This window comes from Lonchura striata, chromosome Z (assembly GCF_046129695.1).
Source record: "Lonchura striata isolate bLonStr1 chromosome Z, bLonStr1.mat, whole genome shotgun sequence".
Taxonomy (NCBI): Eukaryota; Metazoa; Chordata; class Aves; order Passeriformes; family Estrildidae; genus Lonchura; species Lonchura striata.
The window spans coordinates 59,220,208-59,241,808 of NC_134642.1; the positions used below are offsets into that span (position 1 = coordinate 59,220,208).

General features: G+C 41.0%; 2 protein-coding genes across 5 annotated transcripts in view; one reads left to right on the top strand and one right to left on the bottom strand.

Moving 5' to 3' along the window:
- Positions 1–23: 23 nt before the first annotated feature.
- On the top strand, positions 24–2,642 carry LOC110479234 (large ribosomal subunit protein mL50). 2 transcript variants are annotated; one of them, XM_021546347.2, is made up of 2 exons: positions 24–142; positions 879–2,642. In XM_021546347.2, exons 1-2 carry the CDS (start codon positions 54–56, stop codon positions 1,276–1,278), a joined length of 489 nt encoding a protein of 162 aa, XP_021402022.2. In that variant the 5' UTR covers positions 24–53; the 3' UTR covers positions 1,279–2,642. The 2 variants fall into 2 exon arrangements, with proteins under 2 accessions (XP_021402022.2, XP_021402023.2); XM_021546348.2 differs by having other exon boundaries at positions 882–2,642.
- A 463-nt stretch (positions 2,643–3,105) lies between these two features.
- Positions 3,106–21,601, bottom strand: part of PLPPR1 (phospholipid phosphatase related 1) — a 126,512-nt gene continuing 108,016 nt past the window's right edge. For all 3 annotated transcript variants that reach the window (XM_021546349.3, XM_021546351.2, XM_021546350.3), the window contains exons 5-8: positions 13,729–13,979; positions 7,980–8,156; positions 5,913–6,044; positions 3,106–4,616 (exon numbers count right to left, since the gene is read on the bottom strand). In XM_021546349.3, coding sequence (XP_021402024.1) covers positions 4,584–4,616; positions 5,913–6,044; positions 7,980–8,156; positions 13,729–13,979 — 593 coding nt within the window. In that variant the 3' untranslated portion in view covers positions 3,106–4,583. The remainder of the gene's footprint in view (positions 4,617–5,912; positions 6,045–7,979; positions 8,157–13,728; positions 13,980–21,601) is intronic.

Genomic DNA, 21,601 nt, shown 5'->3' on the forward strand with positions numbered 1-21,601 from the left:
CGGCAGAAATGCGTCACCGCGGCGGCGGCGGCAGCGCCCGGCGCGCTCCCAGCATGGCGGCGGCGCGGGCGCTGTGGGTGGCGGCGCGGCGGAGGCCGCAGCTCGGCCCTGTGGGGCTCAGGGCGTTCTGGGGCGGCCGCAGGTACCCGCAGGGCAGAGGGTGGGGGTGGCGTCTGGCCTTCTCGTCATGCTGGGCCTTCACCGGGCCGTGGCCCTCTGTAGGTCATTTAGCCTGGCACCCCCTGAGCAAGGCCCTCAGGGTTTGTCCAGGAGGCTTTGGAGTGTTCTTAGGGAAGGAGGCTCCTCAGGTTCTCTGGGCAACCAGCGCCCACCGAGGTGCACTACTGGCGGTGCAGGGTTGGAGCCTTTAGAGCTGTTACTGCTTTTGTTAGGAGTGGGAAGGGTTTTCGCAGGAATGAGAAACAGTTCCTCTGTAACATTTTGCGTGAAACCATACATGGGTTGTTGACTAGATTGGGGCATATGAGAAGGTAAATTTTTGTCTTAAAACTAATAATTACTTTTTTCTTACATATGGGCACTGATTTTCTTCAGTAGGAGTGGTTATTTTCTGAAATGGTTTTTATTCACAGCAAATTAGAAAATGGGTTTGTAACAGAAAACAAGTAACTAATCTTGTTAAAATCCTGCTTTCACTCAGAGCAATGAAATAAGGTTGGGGGGTGTGATTGCTCTGCAGAGGCAGCCTGTGTGGGGAGCAGCACTTGGGGAAAGCCTGTGCACTTCTGGTAACAGACCTGATGAGTCCGTGGGATATGTGGAGTGCCTGGACTGAGTGGTTTAAAACACCACGGGTACAAAAATGCTCTGACTCTGTCTTGTGTAGCCCAGAGGCTGAACATGTGTTCTGGTGCCAGCAGGAAGGAGGAGGGAGAAGTGGAAGCAGACCGAGCAGTTCCTGAGAAGGAGGAGAGCAGCGAGCCCAGCCTGATCCAGCCCCCGCCACTCCGCCGGAGCTACGTCCCTCCTGAGGACCTGCAGAGCTGCCTCGAGGGCCACGTCAGGGAGGTCTTTGGGCCCTCTGTTCCCGACGACTGGCAGCAGGCTCCCCTGCAGGAGAACAGGCTGAAGTATCGCCTGCTGGCCCGGCTGGCGGCAGAGCTAGGGCACGCTGTCCCCAACTCGCAGCTGCATCGCATGTGCTGCGCCGGGGATGTGCTGGGCTTCTACTGCACCCCCATGAAAGACGGCACCAAGATCGATGAACTCGCGGCCGCAGAGCTGCCCCCGAACCTGAAAATCATCTGGCAGCAGTGAGTCCCCCCACAGAGCATTCCTGTGCCTGTAGGGCAGCAGGAAAGCCCCCTGGTTGGGGTGAAATCTGTGACTTTCAGTAATAGAAGTTCATTGAAATCACTCAGTAATGGCGGAGAGCCCTATAAAATCAGCTGCTATTGAGGCATCTTGTTGAATTCTCCAATGCTTGTTAAGGGCCCCATTTTTTAAGTTCTTTGGGTGTTAGTTGTTCTTCCCATCTAATTGATGAGGCAGGTCTGCTTTTAATTGGAGGAGGCAAGCAGTGAAGTCAGGAGGACAAGAAAATAAACAGTCTGAGAAATGCATGGTACTTCATGAGTGTTTTCTATGAAACAAGTTGTTTCCAGTGAGGTTAAAAGTCTATGTGATCTTTCTGGGAATAATCAGAAATGTCCTGGTTGTACTGCTCCAGGCTCCCCTAGTTTCTTTCAGCCTGCAGATGCATGAAGCACACTCAGGCACTGCTGCTTTTGTGTATTTACAGTACTCAGTTATCTTAACTGAGCAAACGTCTCAAGTGCTGCTTTTTTCTCAAAAGCTCTGAAGAAATTTAGGAAATGCTTTCTTTCTCCTTTTGACTATTGGAGAATGACAGAATAGTCTAAGTGTACACACCTACATGTTCCACTACGGGATGAACTGGGGTGAGTGCACTGGGGATGTTTCACTGATCACTATGGAAGGCTGAATGTTCATAAATCCCTCCTCTGTAGCTTATGGGAAACCACAGTGTGACAAATGGCTAACTCATCTTGTTGGCTTCAGAGGCTGTTTAGGAGCAGTGAATTGGAAGTTACTTTTTCATGAAATTATGTCCTTCCATCAAAGTCAGTGATACCTGTGCCTCCTTGTTTCATCTTTAACGTTCACTATCTGGGAAAACACTTCAGTTGTAGTTGCACTTTGTGCTCATTCCCCTTTTTGTGTCTCTCCAAGGACGTAACTTTGATAGCTCATGTAATGTGATCAGAACAAAGTGAAAAACAGGACTGGGAATTGTGACAGGCAAGAAATGAGCTGGACAGCAGCTTGTCTTGTGTTTTGCTGTGTCTGAGTTCAGTCAAACTGCCATTTCCCTGATCCCAGACGTACCAGTCTCTTGGAGGTGCAGACCTCATGCTTCCTTCAGCACAGGAAGCTGCAGGACTGGAGTACAAGGGGAGAGATCAAACACATGGGTGTTTGAGATGCAAAACATTTAACTGCTTGTAATAAGCTGAAAAAGCAGAAATCTGAAATGACATTGAAGTCCTGTGCCATGGAAGGGCAAGATTTTTAGATGCTTAATCACTTTATCCCTGGGCTTTTAAAAGTTTGTCACTTCAGTTGAATTTAATTACAAATAAATAAATTAATAAATAGAAGCCCTGTCCATGCATCTTTCTTTGTTTTAGGCCAGAGCAGTAGTGAAAATCAGACGAAAGTGTGAAAAAGCCAGCTTGGGAGTGTATTTCTTAATAAAATTACTCAGAACAGATTTTTCCCTTTGGAATTTTGATTACAGCTGCAGTGAGGAACCCAGAACACTTGGCAAAGGCTCCTCATGGCCACAGAAAGCATGGCCCAAGTCTGATCCTTATATTCCTAAGCCAGAAGCAGGAATCAGCAGGAAGAAACACCACACAACCAGACACAGACATTCCAGATTTTCTTTGTGTCATAGGCAAATGAAAGACTGGCTCATGTGTTTGCTTGTTTGATAATTTTTTTTTTTTTTGCTTCTGTTTTGGAAAAAATATACAAAAAAAAAAAAAAAAAGCTGAGAAGAACCAACATGGAAATGTGAGGTAAACATTCCAGTAAAAGTACAAAGGCTCCATTCTTTAAAGGAAACACACAGCAGTTATCACCATGCTAGAAGAATGAGATGCAGGAAAATCCTAGAAACAGTGAAAAATCATTTAATGAAGCCTTTGCCCTAGTTCTAACTATTGTAAATGGGATTAGTTTTGTTCTTCCCATCCCCAACCCATACTGAGTTGTCTTCATAATGCTTAGACAAAGTTATTGAATTGTAAAATAGCAGTTTTGATATAAATTCTGTATGGCAGAATTTACAAAAAAAAGCAGACTGCTACTACAGATTCAGATTTTCTTTCTTTCTTTTCTTTCTTTTCTTTCCTTTCTTTTCTTTCTTTTCTTTTCTTTTCTTTCTTTTCTTTCTTTTCTTTCTTTTCTTTCTTTTCTTTCTTTTGTCTCTGTCTTTCTGTTTGTCTTTCCTTTTCTTTCAGTCTTTTTTTTTTTTTTTTGACTTGTCAAAGCCCCTCAGGAAAAAAAAAATACATTTTGGGCAGCAAAACTGGCTTCTTGGCTATGCCAATTTGAATGCCAAGGAATTGCCACCCTGGTTTAGGAGTGGTGCCACTTTTCCTTTGCACCAGTGTCATTAGTTACCCCACAAATCTATGATGAAATGATGAAACACTTACAGCGCAGCCGGAGCCCCACAGTGGTGGCTGTATATCCCCATAGTCAATTCCTGAAGCCAGGTTTCACTGGGAGCTTTAGCTGGGCCTCGGGGAGGAAGGAGGGTCTAGGGAGATGATAATAGTCAGCTCACATGCTATCAGCTACTACTATAAATTTTGATGTCCTGTCTGTCTATACTGCAGACCAAGGATGTTGTTTTAGTCATTCTTCAATAACTGGCACAATCACCCACACCAGAACAATCAGGCTTTGATTCAGTGAGGTGCTTAAGAACATGCTTCTAGTCTGGGAACTGGGTGGTAACTGAAGTCCATTAACTCTTAGGGAACACTTAAGTAGCTCACTGAATCAAGGATGGATTTTTGTTTCTTGTTGATAGTATTATTCAGGTTAGATTCCTGATCACTGTTGTTTTAATATTAATTAAATATATGCAATTGCTGCAGATCCATGCTGAGTTAACTCAGATGAGAATCTGACCCAGAACTTCTTACGGTAAGAAAAGGTAAAAGTGAATTTTTCCCCCCCAAGATATATAAATTCAAAACTGAGAAGAAAAAAAATTGTGTACAAATATCACATAACAACATCAACAATTCCATAGATGTAGTTCCTCAGTGCACACTTGAAACAAGAAAAGGGTTTTTTTTGTTCTTTTTCTGTTTTGCTTTTAAAGTCTAGCATAATAATATTAAAGCTGACAAAAAATCAGGGCAAGCTACGTCACTTCCTCATACAAAAAAAGTACAAAACATTAGCCTCTAACTAGACATAACATAATACTAGTCGTCACAGTTAAACATTTAGTAACTGTGTGTCTTGAAGTATTTTACTGGAGGGTAGTAAAAAATAGCTTCAGCTGCCGATCTCCCATCTCAGGTTACTTCAGTCATAGAGGCAGAGTGATTCTGCAAAGAGGAAAAGGCAGACACATGAACATTTTTATACAGCAGTCTAGCACTGACATACTCTACTAGTGTGCAAAAGCAGTGGGAAAAACCCTCACAAATAAAACTTGCATGTAGATCTATGGTCAATAATTATACCATATATTATAATTAATTATAATTATACCAGTTCTTAATTATAATTTAAGAAAATTATCTTGTAGATTTCAGTTAGATCAACAGTTAAAGTTCAGTCCCTACCTGCATTTCACAGTCCAGTAGCTATAAACAGTTGACTGGACAAAGTATTTCTCACAGCTCAATATTTTCACCTGCTCAGCCCTTCTGTCTACACAACACAATGTAGATATATAAGTAGCACTTACTTTCTGGACTATAAACCCATCAAGAGAACATCTAATGCACACAGTTCTGCAGATTTAGTGGAAAGACTTCCAGTAAATCTTCGCCTAATCAAAATTGACTTTTCAATTAAGCAAAGGATTTCCAGACATTAGAGACAGTATATTTCCCTTAAAAAAAAAAAAATCCTCTTTTCAGTTTATTTCACAAAGACTTAACAAAACTTGCTATTGATCTTTCCACTAATCTTGCGTAACAGGCCGTCTAATAAAGGAAGTACAATTGGAAGACCAAATAAATTACATCAGTGTATTTCAGATAACTAATTGGCTACAATTTATCCTTGTTCCCAGAATTTCTGGCAGGTTGCATTTACTTGTCTGTTTTGAAAAGACTGGGTCTGATGCAGTTATGCCAACACAAGCCATTTAAATTGTCGATATTCCCACTAGCTATTTTTTTGCAGGCTTGAAAGAATGCTAATAATTTTTCTTTGGATGACTTAGAAAAGGTATATGATTTCTTCTTATTATAGAAGATACCAAAACAGTAATAAGAATAAAACACCTAATCTCTGTAATATTTTTATTACAGAATAAAACAGACTAGTTTATCCTCAGGAAAGAATAAATCCTTCATACATCCCAAAAGTTTTCTAGAATGTAAATAGGCAGAATTATTTTTACTTTTTTCTCAGTTTTCTATTCTTATAAGGAAACATTTGTGAGGCATGTGAAATCTTACTTCTTTAGCTGTGGACATGTATGGGGGCAGAAGATCTATAGTATTTGGTAGTTTCAGGGATAAATGCGTTAAAACAAACTGCTGTGACACAGTTTCGCTCTGTTCCATGGGCTTGAAATGAGGCACATGTAGTCAGGTACAAAACTACTTTTTACTCTGATGCAACAGAAAATGTGCTTGGTGATGGTCTGGGTAAGATATTTACAGTACCTGTGCACTCAGTGTCTCTAGAGGACTTTCCACCCTGGGAAAAGCCATTAGTGGCATTCCTCTTGGGTCTTCAGGCTTCGGTTTAGAAGGAGCTGCATGACTGCCCTTAAAATTATGGACAACACATATCCCCTGTGCAATGCAGAAAAAAAACAGAGTGAGGTCAGTATGTTCCCTCCCCAGGAAAAACCTGGCGAGGGAATGAATTACTATGTGGGGCACAGCTGAAATAATTTAACCTGGGTTTGGGTTCAAGGCATCATCTGTGTCAGCCTTGGGATGCAGAGTAGTTACTGACATGGCTGGGCATGATGGACTGCTTTAGTGATGAACCATTCTCACACTGGAAACAGCAGAGACCCCCATATATGCCTTATCATCCCAGAACCACACACTACCCAAATGATGCCCTTAACTGGCTAAATACTCCCTTCAGACTCTTGACTTTGTCATTTTCAAACAGTGAACATGCTCTGTAGATGGCTGAACCTCCCTCACATCTGGATGGCACCATTTAGCATCATTCCTGCATGCTTCTAGCATCACTACTGTTGTGTTTACCCTTGATTTGTATATTTATCCCTTATGCATGACTAGACTCACAGCACCACTCACATGTGGTGATGGTGATGCCAGTAAGAGCAACCGTGCACAGCAGTGGGTAGCTTGAAGACACGGAAAAAAGAAGGTACACAGGAGCTGACACATTTACTGGTGGAGTGTTTTACTTGCTGGCTGCTCCCCTTCACTGCCATAGACCCAAGCAAGAAGCAGGCTGCAGCCTGGTGGGTCCTGTGCCAGCAGGATCAGTGCCAGAGATCTGACAACACTCCTCTGGGGAGACCCTTTCCACCACTCTGAAATTCAGCTTGTGACACTTGGAGGGTGCCAGAAGGTCTGCAAGGTCAAAATACAGCTGGGGACAGGCTGTCACTGCCACCAACAGGTACTGGGAGCACAGACACTGTCCTGGCCTGATAGATGGGGCAGCTGCCTCTTAAATTGCATGGGTGAGATTTAAACTGCCTTTCCCAGCAGGAACTAGACAAATTATTCACATTAAAGTCAAGGAGATTCAGGTCAGAGGCTGTAGACATATTTTTATCTGAAATGAGCACAGGAATAAATGATGCTTGAAGATTTGTTGATGCTTTTTCAAGTACAGAATAGAAAAAAAAAAAAAAAAAAGAGCGACAGGACAATCAAGATTTAAGGGATCTTTGAAACCTAATCCCTCCTGATTACAGGGATAAAGTGTCTGTTGCTATGCAGTGGATAGTTTTGAAGCATATTTTGATTAAATGGAACTAGGCACATTTCTTGGTAATAGTGAGAGTGACCTGGACTGCTTGCTGTGTAAGTAAATCCTCAGCAAGAGACCTATCACCAAACAAAACATTTAAACCACACAGCCCATAGGAGAGACAGTTACATTCAGAGTCTGGAGAGATTCTCTTCCTAGATTCTGTGGGAAGGCCTTTGCTATATTTTAGTATGTTTGTGAGGGGGGAACCATTTCAGGTTTTCTCTAAAAGATGCAAAGGGAGGTAGTTTTATCTCCAAGGGAATTTTATCCTGACTTTCCCTTCTTTTTTGCTTCTTTTATGGTCTGAAACAAAATTGAGAACCAGGATCACAGCTCAGAGCCCCAGATAACACACTGTACCTTACATTTTTGCCAAATACAAGAAAAACAGAGGGGTTTTGCAACACAGAGAAGGAGTCTCAAGCACACCCTCCTTTTGCTATTGAAATCTACACCACCTTTTGTAGCATTTTCCAGGACAGATCAAGTAAGAACATGGAGAGTAATTCAAATAATTGAAATATATAAAATTTACAAATGCTACTGAATTAGACTTACCAATTAGTATGAACCTGATTTCATATTAGGATTTTCTTTGATAATACTTTTAATTAGATGGGGCTATAATTAGATCTTGCAGGCTACAAGTGATTGCAATTGTTTTGTTTTGCTTTAGGGGTTTGTTTGTTTTGTTGTTTTGTTTTGTTTTGTTTTTTAATGTGGTATATTTAAAGGGAACACAGAAAGACTGATGGACTTACCAGAAACAAGGCTACAGCACTCCCCAAGATGAAGCCTGCGATCACGTCTGAACAGTGGTTTCGATACTCAGACACTCGATTTAGCCCAGTGAGGAAGGCAGCACACAGGGTTCCCAGACATAGCACAGGCTTGGCTAGCCTGCTGCTCTTTGTTTTAATAGTGCTTGTGATGTACATCTGTAAGAAAGGGCAAACCAAAAATAAAAAGTGGTTCCACCAGAAATGCATCTATCCTACCCAGACAAATTCTAAATCAGTAAAGATGTGACAAACCTCATGATTCATTAAAAAGAAAAAAAAAAAAGCACCGGAAAATGGAGGAAGAGGTTTCAGGTAATTTAGAGAACAACTGTAGGAGTACAAACACAATACTGCTAAATGATGTGAAATATCCTCTTGCATTTACATGATGGACCTTTTCTGAGCAGTCATGCACAGGCTCAGCTTTACTGATTTTGTGCAACAACCAGTTCATACGGTGGCAAACACGCACTCTGAATGCACACAACTAAATGCTGCAAAGGGACTCAGGAGTTCAGGCTTATACTCCTGCAGAAATTGTAACGTGCAGAAGGTGGAGTGCTTAGAATCTGTATGAACTAACTGCTCCAGTTTCCTAGATGGTTTTAATTTTAAGGAACAGAGAACACTGAGAGAAACCATTCCAGCCATTCCCCCTGCAAGATGAAAGGAAACACAGTGTAAGAGAGGTTTCTTTCAAAACAAAGTTGATTTTGAGAACGTAATTCTGGAAAAAGAAGTTTCACTGTTCTTCAAATATTTTTTAACGAACCCCACATGATTCTGGCAGTTTATTGGGAATTTTTTTAATACATTCTGACAGAGAGTAAAAACACGTGACTCACATTTAGCAATCTGTTATTCGTGCCAGAGCCACAAAATAAGAAAAATGAAGCAAACTGAGTCTGATGAAAAAGCAATGAATTAAAATCCTTTTCATACAACAGGTATGTAAGCCTACGTGATTTCCAAAGCTTTGCTAATCTGAGATGTTGATGCTTGCATTTTTTTTCCACACCTGAACCTGACTATAGCAAATGCCTTATGACAGCTCACAGTGAGCACTAGGCGGCAACCTTGCCCCAGTCTTGGCTGGCAGGTTAAGCTGTACCTATCACCAAAACTCACATTAAGGTTCTTTGGAAACAATAGGGAAAAAAATCAAATCATTGTCACTGCGTGAATAATTACCACCCACCCTTTCACCCTATGCATTCCTTGTACTCAATTCAATCGAGCAATAGGGAGGCAGATTGCTTTCCTGTTCCCCACCGAAGCACCACTGCTGTTTGCAGAATCCAAAGGAAAACCCATCACCTCTTTAAAGTAAGAATGCAGTCCTGCTGTGACAGCTGTGAACCACAGCTGCAGGGAACAACCCATACATGCTTGTCTCCTTACAGGTATGAGATGAAGTTAGACCTTTGGGTTACCCAGATGGGAGGCCTCTCTTTGTCACAGAAGGGAAGTATCTGTAATTGGAGTTTCACACGTCTTGGCAATAAAATGTAAACTTGTAGTAAAAAGAACATTTTTAGCACAGAGGGTAACCAACGATGTGAACAGATTGCTGAGAAAAATCTGTTAAACTCTCATGAGGAAGGTTTTAAACAAGACAAACTGTTTTCCCAGAAGATGGACTCCAGTTCATCCATAAGTCATGCACTATGTTCAGAAATAACTGGGAGAGCATCTCCTTTCTGATCAGACTTTCCAATCACTGCAGCTTGATCTTTATTGTTCAGGCCCAAAAGCCAAGATATTTTTTTAGGATTCCTATAGTGTTTACCCACATTTAGAGCATGGTTTCAGAGCTCTGTGCAAGAGACCAAAATTTCAGTAAAACCAAAACCATTTTTTTTTTCCTACATGCAGCAAGTGTTTTTGAAAATTTCCCACGATGCTATCCGTAGAGTTAATTTATTTACAAAACTCTAAATGTCAAAACCAGAAAGGAGGAAAGACCTGAATATAAAAACATGTCTACAACATATTAAATAAATGACACATGATTTAACTATACAATTTGTCTGTTCAGCTTTTTGCTGTGATATTATCAGTAGTATCAAGTAATGTATTTAGCAATATGCAGTGTGTGATAGCAGCATTTATCCCATATGATTCCTCTCTCATGTTTTTCAGAGAGACAAAATCATAGACAAAAGAGGCTTTTTTGTCTGCAAGTTTAAAACAGGCATATACATTTTTATATGTATATGCAAATATATACATATTTTGAGAACACGTTATATCTATAATGAGAAAGGCAGAGTGGAAGAAATTTATCTTGTCCCTTCAGTAGAAAGTGAGGAGATTTGTGACAGTTTATTTTCCTTAGAGAGTTCAAAATTTCATACCAGTATTACAAAAGTTTGTGTCCTAGATGTTCTACGGACAATGTTTTCTTTTACCATAGAGATACTACAGTATAAGAGAAGCAGAACCTTTGAAAACAATGCTCAGTGCAGCTGCTCATGGTGCCAAGGCCTTGAATTGATCTGGGTTGCTGCAAGTATTTGCTGTAGTGTCCTCTGCTGTTCAGCATTTCCAAATCTTAGGAGGATTCATGTCCAGGAACAGAGACCCAGAGAAGTTGATTTTAGTCATGGGGTGGATTGTGGTGGCTGCACTATGAACTGAGGAATGCTCATTATGCCTTGACATTGACAAACTGCACCTGGATTAAGCCCATGTTGAACGAATCAATGACACTGTCTGTTCACAAGATCTAACAAGTATCTATCAGACACCTGTTTTTTAATTAACAACCTTGGAAATTTATTTTTCTTGCCTGAATAACAAACCAAATGGTTGTTATAATATTTTTCTTAAACAAACCTTCAAAGGAAGTTAAAAAGGACAAAAAAAAATTGTGGCTACGGTGGAAAATCCCCACTCTCTTGGGGTCATCTAAACAAGGGTCCAAAGTGAGATTTTTTTGTGCTCTTGACTCCCAGAAGATAAGAGGGTAATGTGTATGTCTCAAACACTGATAAATGGATGGCCATGGAGGCAACCAAGGTCTGTTGGAAATAACCAAGGATTGTTGTTATTAACACAGACATGAGAAATATCAAGTTTTGGCTGGAAAAGGGGGGCCAGAGATAGGGCATTTTTCTGTGACAAATAACCACAACATAGCACAGGAAATGGACATAGGCTACAGGGTGGGATTAAAACTACCCAAGACCCCTAAAGCCTCTCCCCATTTCCAGAAAGACTGGTAGAATGGGCTGCACATGATAATTAATTTACAGAGAAAGTGAGACACTGATCTTTGGGGTGAGGAACCCTGCCCATAGAGAGGTATCCTCCCAAGCCCAGGCAGTGCCCCCAGGACCCTGGACATCTCATGGGCTGGACCAGTGCAGGTGGATTGATGCTGAAACCAGGATTGACATCCTATCAGCTGGCTTTGCGCTGGAACCAGGAATGGTGATCTCTTTTTCTAACCATTTATTTTTAATTGGAAAAGGAACTTAAATTCATGTGAGTGCACAGCCGCTTGCACCAGGTACAGTGACTGCCATCTCTTCTTGTGATCATTCTGAGAGACTGATAAAACTTCTTTAGATGACAAACTTTTTTATTTTTTTTAAGTATGGAAGCCAGGGCTGCCACCCCTTTTCTCTTTCCCCTACTTTAGGCATACAAGATTAATTTCCACCTGCAGTGATCAGAGAAATGATGCTTTGGGTTATCCTCAGCTTCTTTAGAAGGTGATAAAGAAAAGTCTAGTTGATTAGATATAAATCCCAGGTTATAAAAAAACAAAAACACCAAAAACCCACAAAGCCAAACTGGTCACACTGGCAGTGTTTTCAGTAGCAGAGTCATGAACAAGCAAGACACCTGCACAGAATATTTGAAGTTCAGTGAAGGGAGAAGACTTCTAGATCTCATATCTCATAAGACATTTATAAAATGAGAAGCATGTCCGTGCTTATTCCATTCTCCAGCCTCCTTATGTTGTACTTGTTCTATTTTTCTTGCTCCTATGGCTAAATTCTTCATCTTTCTGCAAAACACGGCTATTACTAAGTAAATAACCTGTGTTTTATGTTCAGTAGGCCACATTATTATGCATACTAGAATCAGCAAGAGACTTCTCAAAAATCTGTGCACAGCACAGTTATTAAGCAAAGCTGGATATGAACAATGCATTCCTTGTGTAATGCTCATTTATTCCTAGCTGACAGACAAAGAAAAGACAAGAAAACACATTTTTAGCTCTAAAAGGTGACTTCAGGCAGAGAACTGGGCTGAAATTGGACTGTGGGCTGAAATGCTTTAATGGCAAACTTTCATGACTCTGTGGCTCAGAAAGAGTTCCACGTTCTGGCTCCTGATATCTTCCTATGTGAGAAGTGCAGGGCCATAGCAGATATTCCTGGAAAACTAAGCTCATAAATACTAAACTACTTGGGGCTTAGGCTCAGGAAGAAACACAGCGTTACCCTTCAGCTGTAGAAGTCAGCCTGTTGTAGAAAATTTGCCCTCATAGGAAACAAAGGAGGCTGGGCAGGGAAAGTCCATCAAAGGATGTAACTAGCTTAGGACAGAACCAGGACTAAGACTGACCCTGGAACTTCCACCTAAGAATCTATCATGGTGCAAACAGCTTCTACAACCATGTTAAGTATATTGTGGGCTGTACTTCACACAGGGTTGCACATTGTTCAGACGTAATGTGCACAAAATGTTACAGGCTTTCCAAACATTTCCCAACAAATCCTGATCAAAGGAGTTACAATTTATTTCTCCATCATTATTCACACAACATTCAGTGAAAACAGATGGATATTGAAACAGCAGTGGGTGGGCTCTTAATTTTAGGACTAATAATGTGGTGTTTTATTTATTTGCTTCCAAGAGCACTGGGCAAAATACTCACTAAATACCCTGTCTTTAATTATTTTAAGGCTTTTTTTGCATACTTATAACCAACAGACAGATTCTGACACTACTCCAAGTCAAGCTATAGGGAGAGAAAAGACCTAGGTTAATGCATTTTGAGCTCAGAAGCAGGCTAAGTCCTTGGATATTTATGGCAAAACCACCAAGGTTTTCTGCTTTGCTAGTAAGATTCTTGGATCAGTTTTTAAAAATCACAGAAACTTTAGCCAAGAACACAAAGGAGCAGTTGATCTGTTTCATCAGACTTCATAATTTCCTTCCTGTCTGCATGGCAGTGTCACCTTGTCAGTCTGTCAGCTGGGGTGCATTTCTCTGTGATAACAACAAAATTCTGGCACCGACTTTTATTAGAACCCTGATTGCAATGTGAGTTCAGGTCCTAAACGAGTGAAGCAAAATTCAACATAAGTTCAGACCTCTATTGAAAGGGCAGAATTTAAATTTTAAATGTTCAGCAACACATGGCATGTGAAAAATGTAGCGACCCAGAAGCTGTTTAAGGATCAGCTTCATTTTAATGCTCATGAGACAGGGGTAGGGAGAAGAGAAAACTGAATGAGAAAATCAGCAGTGAAGACAAGTTTAGGACCTCATGCCTCCGCATGCAGTGCCTCAAAATAAATAAGCATTTCATTTGCTTATACAAGGATTGGTAAAATGGAGAGAGAAGGGGATCTTCCCCTACTGATAAAGGAAAAAGCTGCCAACAAAACAACCTTTTTTTCCTCCAAAAATCCACTGTAAGCAAAATGCCCCATTGAGAAAATACAGAAACCTCTCTTGCAAGTCAGCAGCCATCACTGGCACCCACCGTGGCATATAGAGCTGAGTAGATGCTCAAAGCAGCATGTTTGGATGGAAAGGATCTTCTGGCCTTTTCAATCACCGCCACATCCCCTGTGCAGATGTTGCCGTTGTTTATGAACTGGTGGTGGGCCCGACAGTCGTTTCCAGTATAGTTGGGTTTGCACACAGTCAGGAAGTAGGGAGCCAAGTTCCCAGTCACAACCTGGCCAGCATTTACAAAGATGTCAGTGGCAAAAAGTCCAAATGCAAACACTCCTGTGAGAAAAGGTTAAAAATAGTGATTATTCTAACAGGTTTAGAAAATGCCACTATGCCTGAGAGGGAGAGACATAATAAGAGTAGTATCAAATACTTATAACAAATCTGTGACAAAAAAAATTGGATCTCTGAACCTGAAAGAGCAGTGTAGTGCTAAGACACAATACTTCTCTTATCTAACATAAATACCTAGGATTAAGTACCTTTTGGATTTTGGATTTGGCTTGAACTTTGGATTTGCCACCTTGATGTTGAAAATTTACAATCCTGACCTAGCAATATTTGGTGTGTACCCTTGGAAGCAACCCAATGCTTTGCTCTGGAAGACAGCTGCAATTCAGCTCAAGAGCACATAACCACAATCTTGTAAGATGAAGTATTCACTTGAATGCAGGAACTTTTCCAGCATTGTGAAGCATCTCTTGATCAAAAGAGCAGTTTTCACATCCTTTACTAGACTCCCCTTGACTGTTATCAATACCTGTAACAGCTGCTATGAATATTTGAAGATCATTCAGATGCATGTAATGGCTACATACCAAAGGTACAGAACAGCAGGTTTGCAAAATTACCAAACCTAAATGTTCTGAAAGATCAAATAGCTCTCCTCTTCCCCTTCTCATTACTAAGGTTGATTAAAGTGTCACAAAAACATAGAACAAATATATACTGGCTTGATGTAGGAATATTGAGGGTCATGCAGTTTTGCTTTCTCCCTTCTGTAGCTCTGTAAGCAAAAGTCATTAAATTATAAATTAACTGAGATTGTTATGTATTTAAACATGACCAAGAGCTGGAGCTCGAGGGAAATCATCTTAGGGAAGCTGTGATAAAATCTTAAGAGCTGGCACCACCGTGATTGTTACATCTTCACTGCTTATCTATACTGAGTTAAAAAACAGATTAAAAGGCTGTTCTAGTCTGAGACACAAAAAATATGAGAGACTCAAAATAATGCATCATGTACGGGCACTAACACAAAATAAAACTAAGTAAAATGGATATGTTGTACAAGTGTTGAGTGGGGTTTGGCGGGGCCAGTGGGTTAGAGAGATGGTTTGGTGTCACTGTGGCAGAGATCCCTCGCTGAGGAACTGATGGGAAGAGCCCTTCCCTTGGGAAACAGCCTGGAGGGGCTGCAGGGCTGCAGAGCTGCTCCTCCTCACCATCCTTCCCCAAGGACAGCAAGGAGCATCACACAGTAAGGTGATTATGGAGGCTGAATGTATTCCTATTCTTCATGTATGTTTATTTTTATTTATTATTAATGGACTGGTATGTGATAATAGATTAAAAAAGCCGGTGGTGGCCAAAGAAGGAGGGTGCTTTCTTCTGGTTTTAGGCTGCAGGACTGTGTAGGAATGTGCCCCCTGTTGACGGAGTAAACAAGTTACTCTTGTCCCCTTAAAAAGGAAAAAAAGCCCAGAAATTTCTCCCCTCAGTTTGGTTAAAAGACATCTCATAGAACCTTGGGGACTTCACCTCAAACTTAAGGACAGCTAATTGGACAGGAACCAAAAAGTCCCTCCTAAGCAATTCCCTAGAAAAAGAAGAGAACAAAAGAAGTAAATCGTTTTTGTGAAGTGTTTTAGCAGGGGCAAGAGCCTTTTGCCCTGACTCGGTTTTTCTCTGTAAAGAGCTTTTTTGTTTTTGCCTTTAATTAAAACTTTTTGTTTCCAGCACTGTCACAGGAGCCATCCTGCTTCTTTTATACCACCTGAGGTAGCTGAGCTATCAAGGGTATAATGCTTATCTCTGAGAGCTTGTAAGACCAGGCTTGAAGAGAAAAACCATTAGGACTGGCCCCTGTCTTTTCAATGATGTGACAGTTTTCCTCCCATTTATCTTGCTAAATGTGTTTAAAAGAAGAGCACAGAGACTGCTCTTTTATTTCCTTTATCCCTCTGGTAATATTTCAAATCCAGGGTTTTCCACAGCCATCAGGAAATTCTCACCTACATTACTCAGTGCACAAGAAAGTTCAAAAGAAAAAAGCAGAAGGGTATCTATTCAGCCTGGTGAAACAGCCGAAGTTATGACAGAGAGGAATCTTGTTTTATATACAACACTCTGTCAAAATTTTAATTTTTTTTGGCACAGCTTGCTTTAAATAGCAGCTTTCTGATGTGCCGTGCAAATTACAGGGAGTGCAGGGAGGATTATTACCCAGCCTTTACAATAATTAGAGGAAATTTAAGTGTCAGGCAGTCTGGCTCATGCTCTTTATTGTGCAAGTACAAGCCAAGGACCAAGATATTTCAGGAAAAGGTCATGAGCTACACAAAACTATTTCAATCTCTAGGAAGTGCATATATACAAAGGTACTTCTCTCCATTAAGAAAACAATTTTTAACACTTGCATTTTCTTAATATTTGGTAGCACAGAAAGTGGTGGCTCAAACACAGCTGCCAAGGCCTGCAGTAATGTGGAGAAGAGCAGAGCAAGCCATGTCTGAAACCTTTGTCACATTCTGACTGTGGTGCATTTTGTCTGCTGCAGTGTGTCTCTCACAGTTCTGCCAAGCTGTGCTCTGTGAAAATCACAGCAGCAATGAGTCTGTCTGGCAGGGATGTGACCCTCGCAGGCTGATTATACCTCACATCTCTGGAGACTTGGAGCAAGGGCTGGCTGTAATTGCTTTAAAGGCTGTAATGCCAGCGTGCTTGGGCACTGCTGGACAGTCTCCTGATGGTTTTTGTACCTCAGGAATCCATCTGTTCAATGGATTTGTTCAATGACCTACAGCAGCTAAATCAACTGACCAGAGCACAAAAACGCAGTGATGTGATTGCCAGCTTCTTAGAGGCAGACAAATTGCCCTGAAAGGCTTCAAGGGAAGGGCAACTAGCCCCAGCTCTTCAGGATCATACAGCTCATGTCCATGATATAATGTCAGAGAGAAAGAATCTGAGAGGATGTGCCTCTTCCAGACCTTGACACTCAGGTGTAATGGGAGGTGGTGTCATCCTGCTCAGCAGCAAGTGCTTTGTTTCAGTGTGATCACTCTGGGCCAGAAAACCTGGGAATGAACTGTATGGCAGAACTCAGCATATACTGAGAAAAGATGGGAACAGTGCAAGCCACGCGGGAAGCAGACCTACAGCTGCTCACTAGTAAAAGGATGAAGGTTAATTGCAATTACATAAAGTCAATCTTTCCCCTCAGCCACTCATGTCACATAGTCTGTCTGCAAAAAGACACCTTAAAGAAGAAGTAGGAAGCTATGTCTGGAAAGGTCTCCTGACTTCTTCTCATTGAACTGAGACACAGCTGTGCTTGTGTCTCAAGAGCAGCCAGAAAGAGGTGTCTAGAAGACAAAACAATAAGCAGAATGTAACTGGGAGAGATACTAGCCTAGACCAGACATAAGAGGGCTGTACTCCCTGCTACTTTCTCAGCTGCTCCAGAGTTCAAGAAAACAGAGATCATATTTTAACATATCTTTACCACCAGTGAGAAAAACCTTCGACAAAATAAATGTTCGAGTAAAAAAAAAAAAAACCAAAAAAAACCAAAAAAACAAAACAAAACAAAACAAAACAAAAAACCACAACAAACAAGGAAAATCCTGTTAAAAAATCCTGAGGATGGATGAAGTGAAGCTTGACTTTCCTGCGTCATTTCACCTGAACTAACAGTTGCCTTGGCAGAAGAAAAGTCTAAGTATTTAGCAGCTTCAATTTTGAATGCTTCATTTTTAATTTCTCCACTTACACATACCTCTAAATAACTGTCAGAAAGTCTTTAATGAACCCCTGACTTCTGGGCTCTGACCCACATCCTATTCTCATGTTCCATCTCCTATCAAGCTCCTTCTGTGGCAGTTCATCAGTGTTGCCACCTTCAGCTCTGTGGCTTTTTCTAACAGTGCCATCTGCCCTGAAGAAGAATCCAGCTCTTCTCACTCACTGTAGCCTCAATAGAACCCTCTGTCCTCGCTGCAATTAATGTTCAAGCTCTCTTCTTCCACCCTGAATCTATGTAACATCAGTCACTTCAGCTGCCTGTTGTCTCTGTGGAAACTCTTGTTATTAGAGGCATTTAAAATGCCACTGATTTGAAAAAAAAGACCAAATCACCACCACAACAAAAATCAACAAAGCCCCCCTTGGGAATTGTAGAAGAGCAGCTGAAAATATATTGGGAAGAGACAAGTGAGAAGAAAGTGGGTGGAAATGAGAATCAGGAAGTAGAAGGCTTTATTAAGGAAAAATCATGAAACCCTTAAATAAAGTGACAAAAGAAACAATGCATTGAAGTGTTCATGAGACATCAGAAGCTCAGCTTCTCAGTAGCTCAGCTTCTCAGTAACATATCATCATGTTTTCTTCCAAGGATATTTATTAATGCAACCCTCTCTGGCCCAATTATCTGAATTTGTCACTCTTAACCTAACTTGCTCATAAAGTGTTCATATTTCACATGCACACTCATACTCGCCTAACCCCTTTCCCACCCCTCTGTTTTTAAAGGAAGATTAGAGCTTCATTGCAGAGTGTCCCTGGAAGGACTCAGGGCTCCATGGGAATGCTGATCCTCAGCCCATTTTTGAATGTTTTGCTGTAGATATCCTGTGCATCCAATAAAGCCATACATTTGTAGTCCTGTGACTCAGACTCTGCTAAACTACCCTTCATTTCATCTTAAAGGGTGTGTTACAAAACACCTGTATCATTAATCCATTTTACAACAGGAGAGATGAAGGTTGCAGGGGAATTTATTGTCCTGTTACCATGACATCAGGAACAGGCTCAAAATCAAGCTTCTGAGCACTCATAACCTCATTCTAAGACTGGCTATGTTCTTCTACTGAAAACCCCATAAAGCTCACTACTCCTGAGTCTGACCATGCCAGAAGAAATTCAGTTCCCAGTGCAAAAGTCCTCTGGTGGCTCAAGACTTCTCCTGACAGATGTACAGGCTATCTTCCTTCCTCACTGCTTTCACAGCCACCAGTTTTCATGGAGGCAGCTGCCAGCTCAGAGCATGGCATCAAAGAAAACAGTATGGTCTGATGTGTCCCCAGCACAGTGACCTGTTCCTCATTGTGGAGATTCTTCAGGGATAACATCTACAGTAGTTCAAGCTGCCGCAGCAGTTTAGGTTTGGGGCAATACTCCTAAATACAGCTTGAGCCCAATGGAAAAGCAGCCAGTTAGTAACAGAACATGCACTGTTTCACAGCAAACTTCAGATGCAAGGCAGACAGAAGGACAAGGTCAGGTAAGCTGTCTTGTGCAGCTGCTCAGGGAATTGACATCAGAGCTCTGGAGTATAGCTATCCTATTACAATAAACTCAATGTGTGTATAAATCTTGTAAACCTTTATATGCTGAACTAAAATCTTAATTTGCTGAAATAAAGCCCTAATTTAATTATTTAGCTGCCCACTGTGAAGTGTCACCATGCTTTAGATTAAGTTGTCAACAGAAGCTGATCTGCCCCATTTGTTAATGACAAATTATGCGCATCTGAAGTAAAAGCCACTTGGTAACAAGCTGATGAAGCATGCTGAATTTCTAGATATCTGAACTAGAAAGGGGCTACTTGCATGTTATCAGGGCTTTGCAGGTAGACAACTTAATCACGTGGATTAGAAACCTAATATAATGTAATGCAGCACAATGCACAATACAGTCACTCTGTTAGACTGGGTCAGGGAGGTCTGAATCCCTGATCCCGGGGGTATGAAAGCAGCTGTACATAAAATGACTAAAACCTTGACTGAAACCGTTCACTAAAATATTTTATAACCTCTATTTGCAATACAAAGCATTAAGTAGAATACAGAAGCAAATGCAAGGTGCAATGATGTTAACAAAGTATTGAATGTGAAATTACAAGACAGACTGAATAAATACACAAAAGGCTGTGTATGCTCCAGCTGGGAGACAGGGCAAAGAGGCAGAGGCCCAGAAACAGCCACCCTTACCAGTTAGTTTCTCAAAGGTTCAGCACATAAATAGCAAGTTTTGGCATCAGAAATTGATGACAGAACTGCTGGGAAGGGTGGGGAGAGGAGGGAGGTGAGAGGATGTGCCTAAAGTAAAGCAGTACAGCAACAATATATTAGAAAAAACTGTTATGAAGCAATTGCACACCACTAGTTTGACCTCAAAACCTTAAAAAAAAAAGTCTGTGGAAGAAGCTGTAAAAGATAAAGAGGAAGATGGAAAAAAATTGAAGCATACATCAAAATCTGATGTTGATGTTTCCAAGCTAAGCCAGCTTTTTTCCACTGATAAAGAAAGTATTTTTCTAAATATAGGGAACACAGCAGGTTTCACCAATTTAGACTGCAATACAGGACTTGATATACACTCCAGCAAGGTGAGAGGCAGTCTTTTGCCACAAAAGCAAATGTCAATCAGTGTGAGGGATTCATGTCTGGGCCAGGAAGCAAGAAGAAATTGTGGCTCTGCTTCATGCAGACAAAGATTCAGGGAGAGATTTAATACAAATCTCAACATTCAGAGTCTCAACTAAACTCAGGAGAGGAAGCTCTTAGAAACAGACATGTGCTGAAACCTTGAGCAAAACAAGGAGAGAATCAACAGAGAGCACAGTAAACAAAATAGGAAAAAAACAGAGAAGAAATGCGGGTTTTGTTAGCATTCCAGAACAGCTGTAGGTTTTTTGTTTTGCTCTACTTTCAAAGAGCAAAAAAGTCCTTAATTCTGCATACATGAAGGTCAAGTAAGAACAGAAAAGCTCAAATCTAGCAACCAGAAGATCCAACAGAGATTACATTACAAGATTCCTTGTATTTCACACAACCAAAAGATGGCTTAAAGTTTCCCTTTTTGCATCTCTTTCCTTGTAAAATATACATGAATGTTCAGTGAAGTATCTACAGTCTTCTACTTGTTTTGTGAAAAGTACATTTAGGCTACAATTCTTAAAATCCCATCTCTTCCCAGTAACTTCTATTACAGAGTTGGGTGGGGGGAGAGAAAAAGCCTCTTTGCACTCCTAAATATTTGGGACCAGCAACTCTTAAAAGTTCTCCATGACGTGCCTTGCAGGGTCACTTAGTAGTCTTTATTTTTTCTGACACATAAGAACCTAGACACATTGCAGGATTTTTCTCATACTTTTGAATAATATAAACTGTAATGTCTTATAAGGCAATTTTCCAAGGAGTTAAGTAACTGCTTTTTGCAGGTACTCCTTAAGACTTACTCAAACATTTGGGTAACAAACTAAATTGGCAGCAAACTTTTTTTTTCAACTAGCCAGACTGCTTGCTAGGGAAGAGAGCTTACTTGCAAGAGAACCTAGCTAATCAGCTCTGTAACTTTTGGCCCTAAGTTTTATCAAGAGTAGGCACACAGAGAGAAATCCATGTACAAGTAACCCGGCTGTCTTTGCACAGCCAAGCACCTGGGAAGCTTCATTTTAGAATGGGCAGTTGTATGGAGCTAACTTCCCTGGATCATCCAGGCACAGGGTACAGCTGCTCAGTCCATGCCATGTTTTCAAAACACAAAATGAGAAACATACAGTTATCTTCAGTTCCTTTCATAAATTATTTCATCCAACAAATCCTACTTCTTTCATTTCACTACAGGGGCCGGAAAAGGTTTCAGAAGAAAAGCACGCTGTGTAGTTTAAGACA

Excerpts from the sequence above, each read along its gene's own strand:
- LOC110479234 (XM_021546347.2), top strand. The coding sequence starts at position 54 with ATGGCGGCGGCGCGGGCGCTGTGGGTGGCGGCGCGGCGGAGGCCGCAG. Across the intron at positions 143-878 it reads GCGTTCTGGGGCGGCCGCAG|CAGGAAGGAGGAGGGAGAAG; the intron begins GTACCCGCAGGG and ends TTCTGGTGCCAG.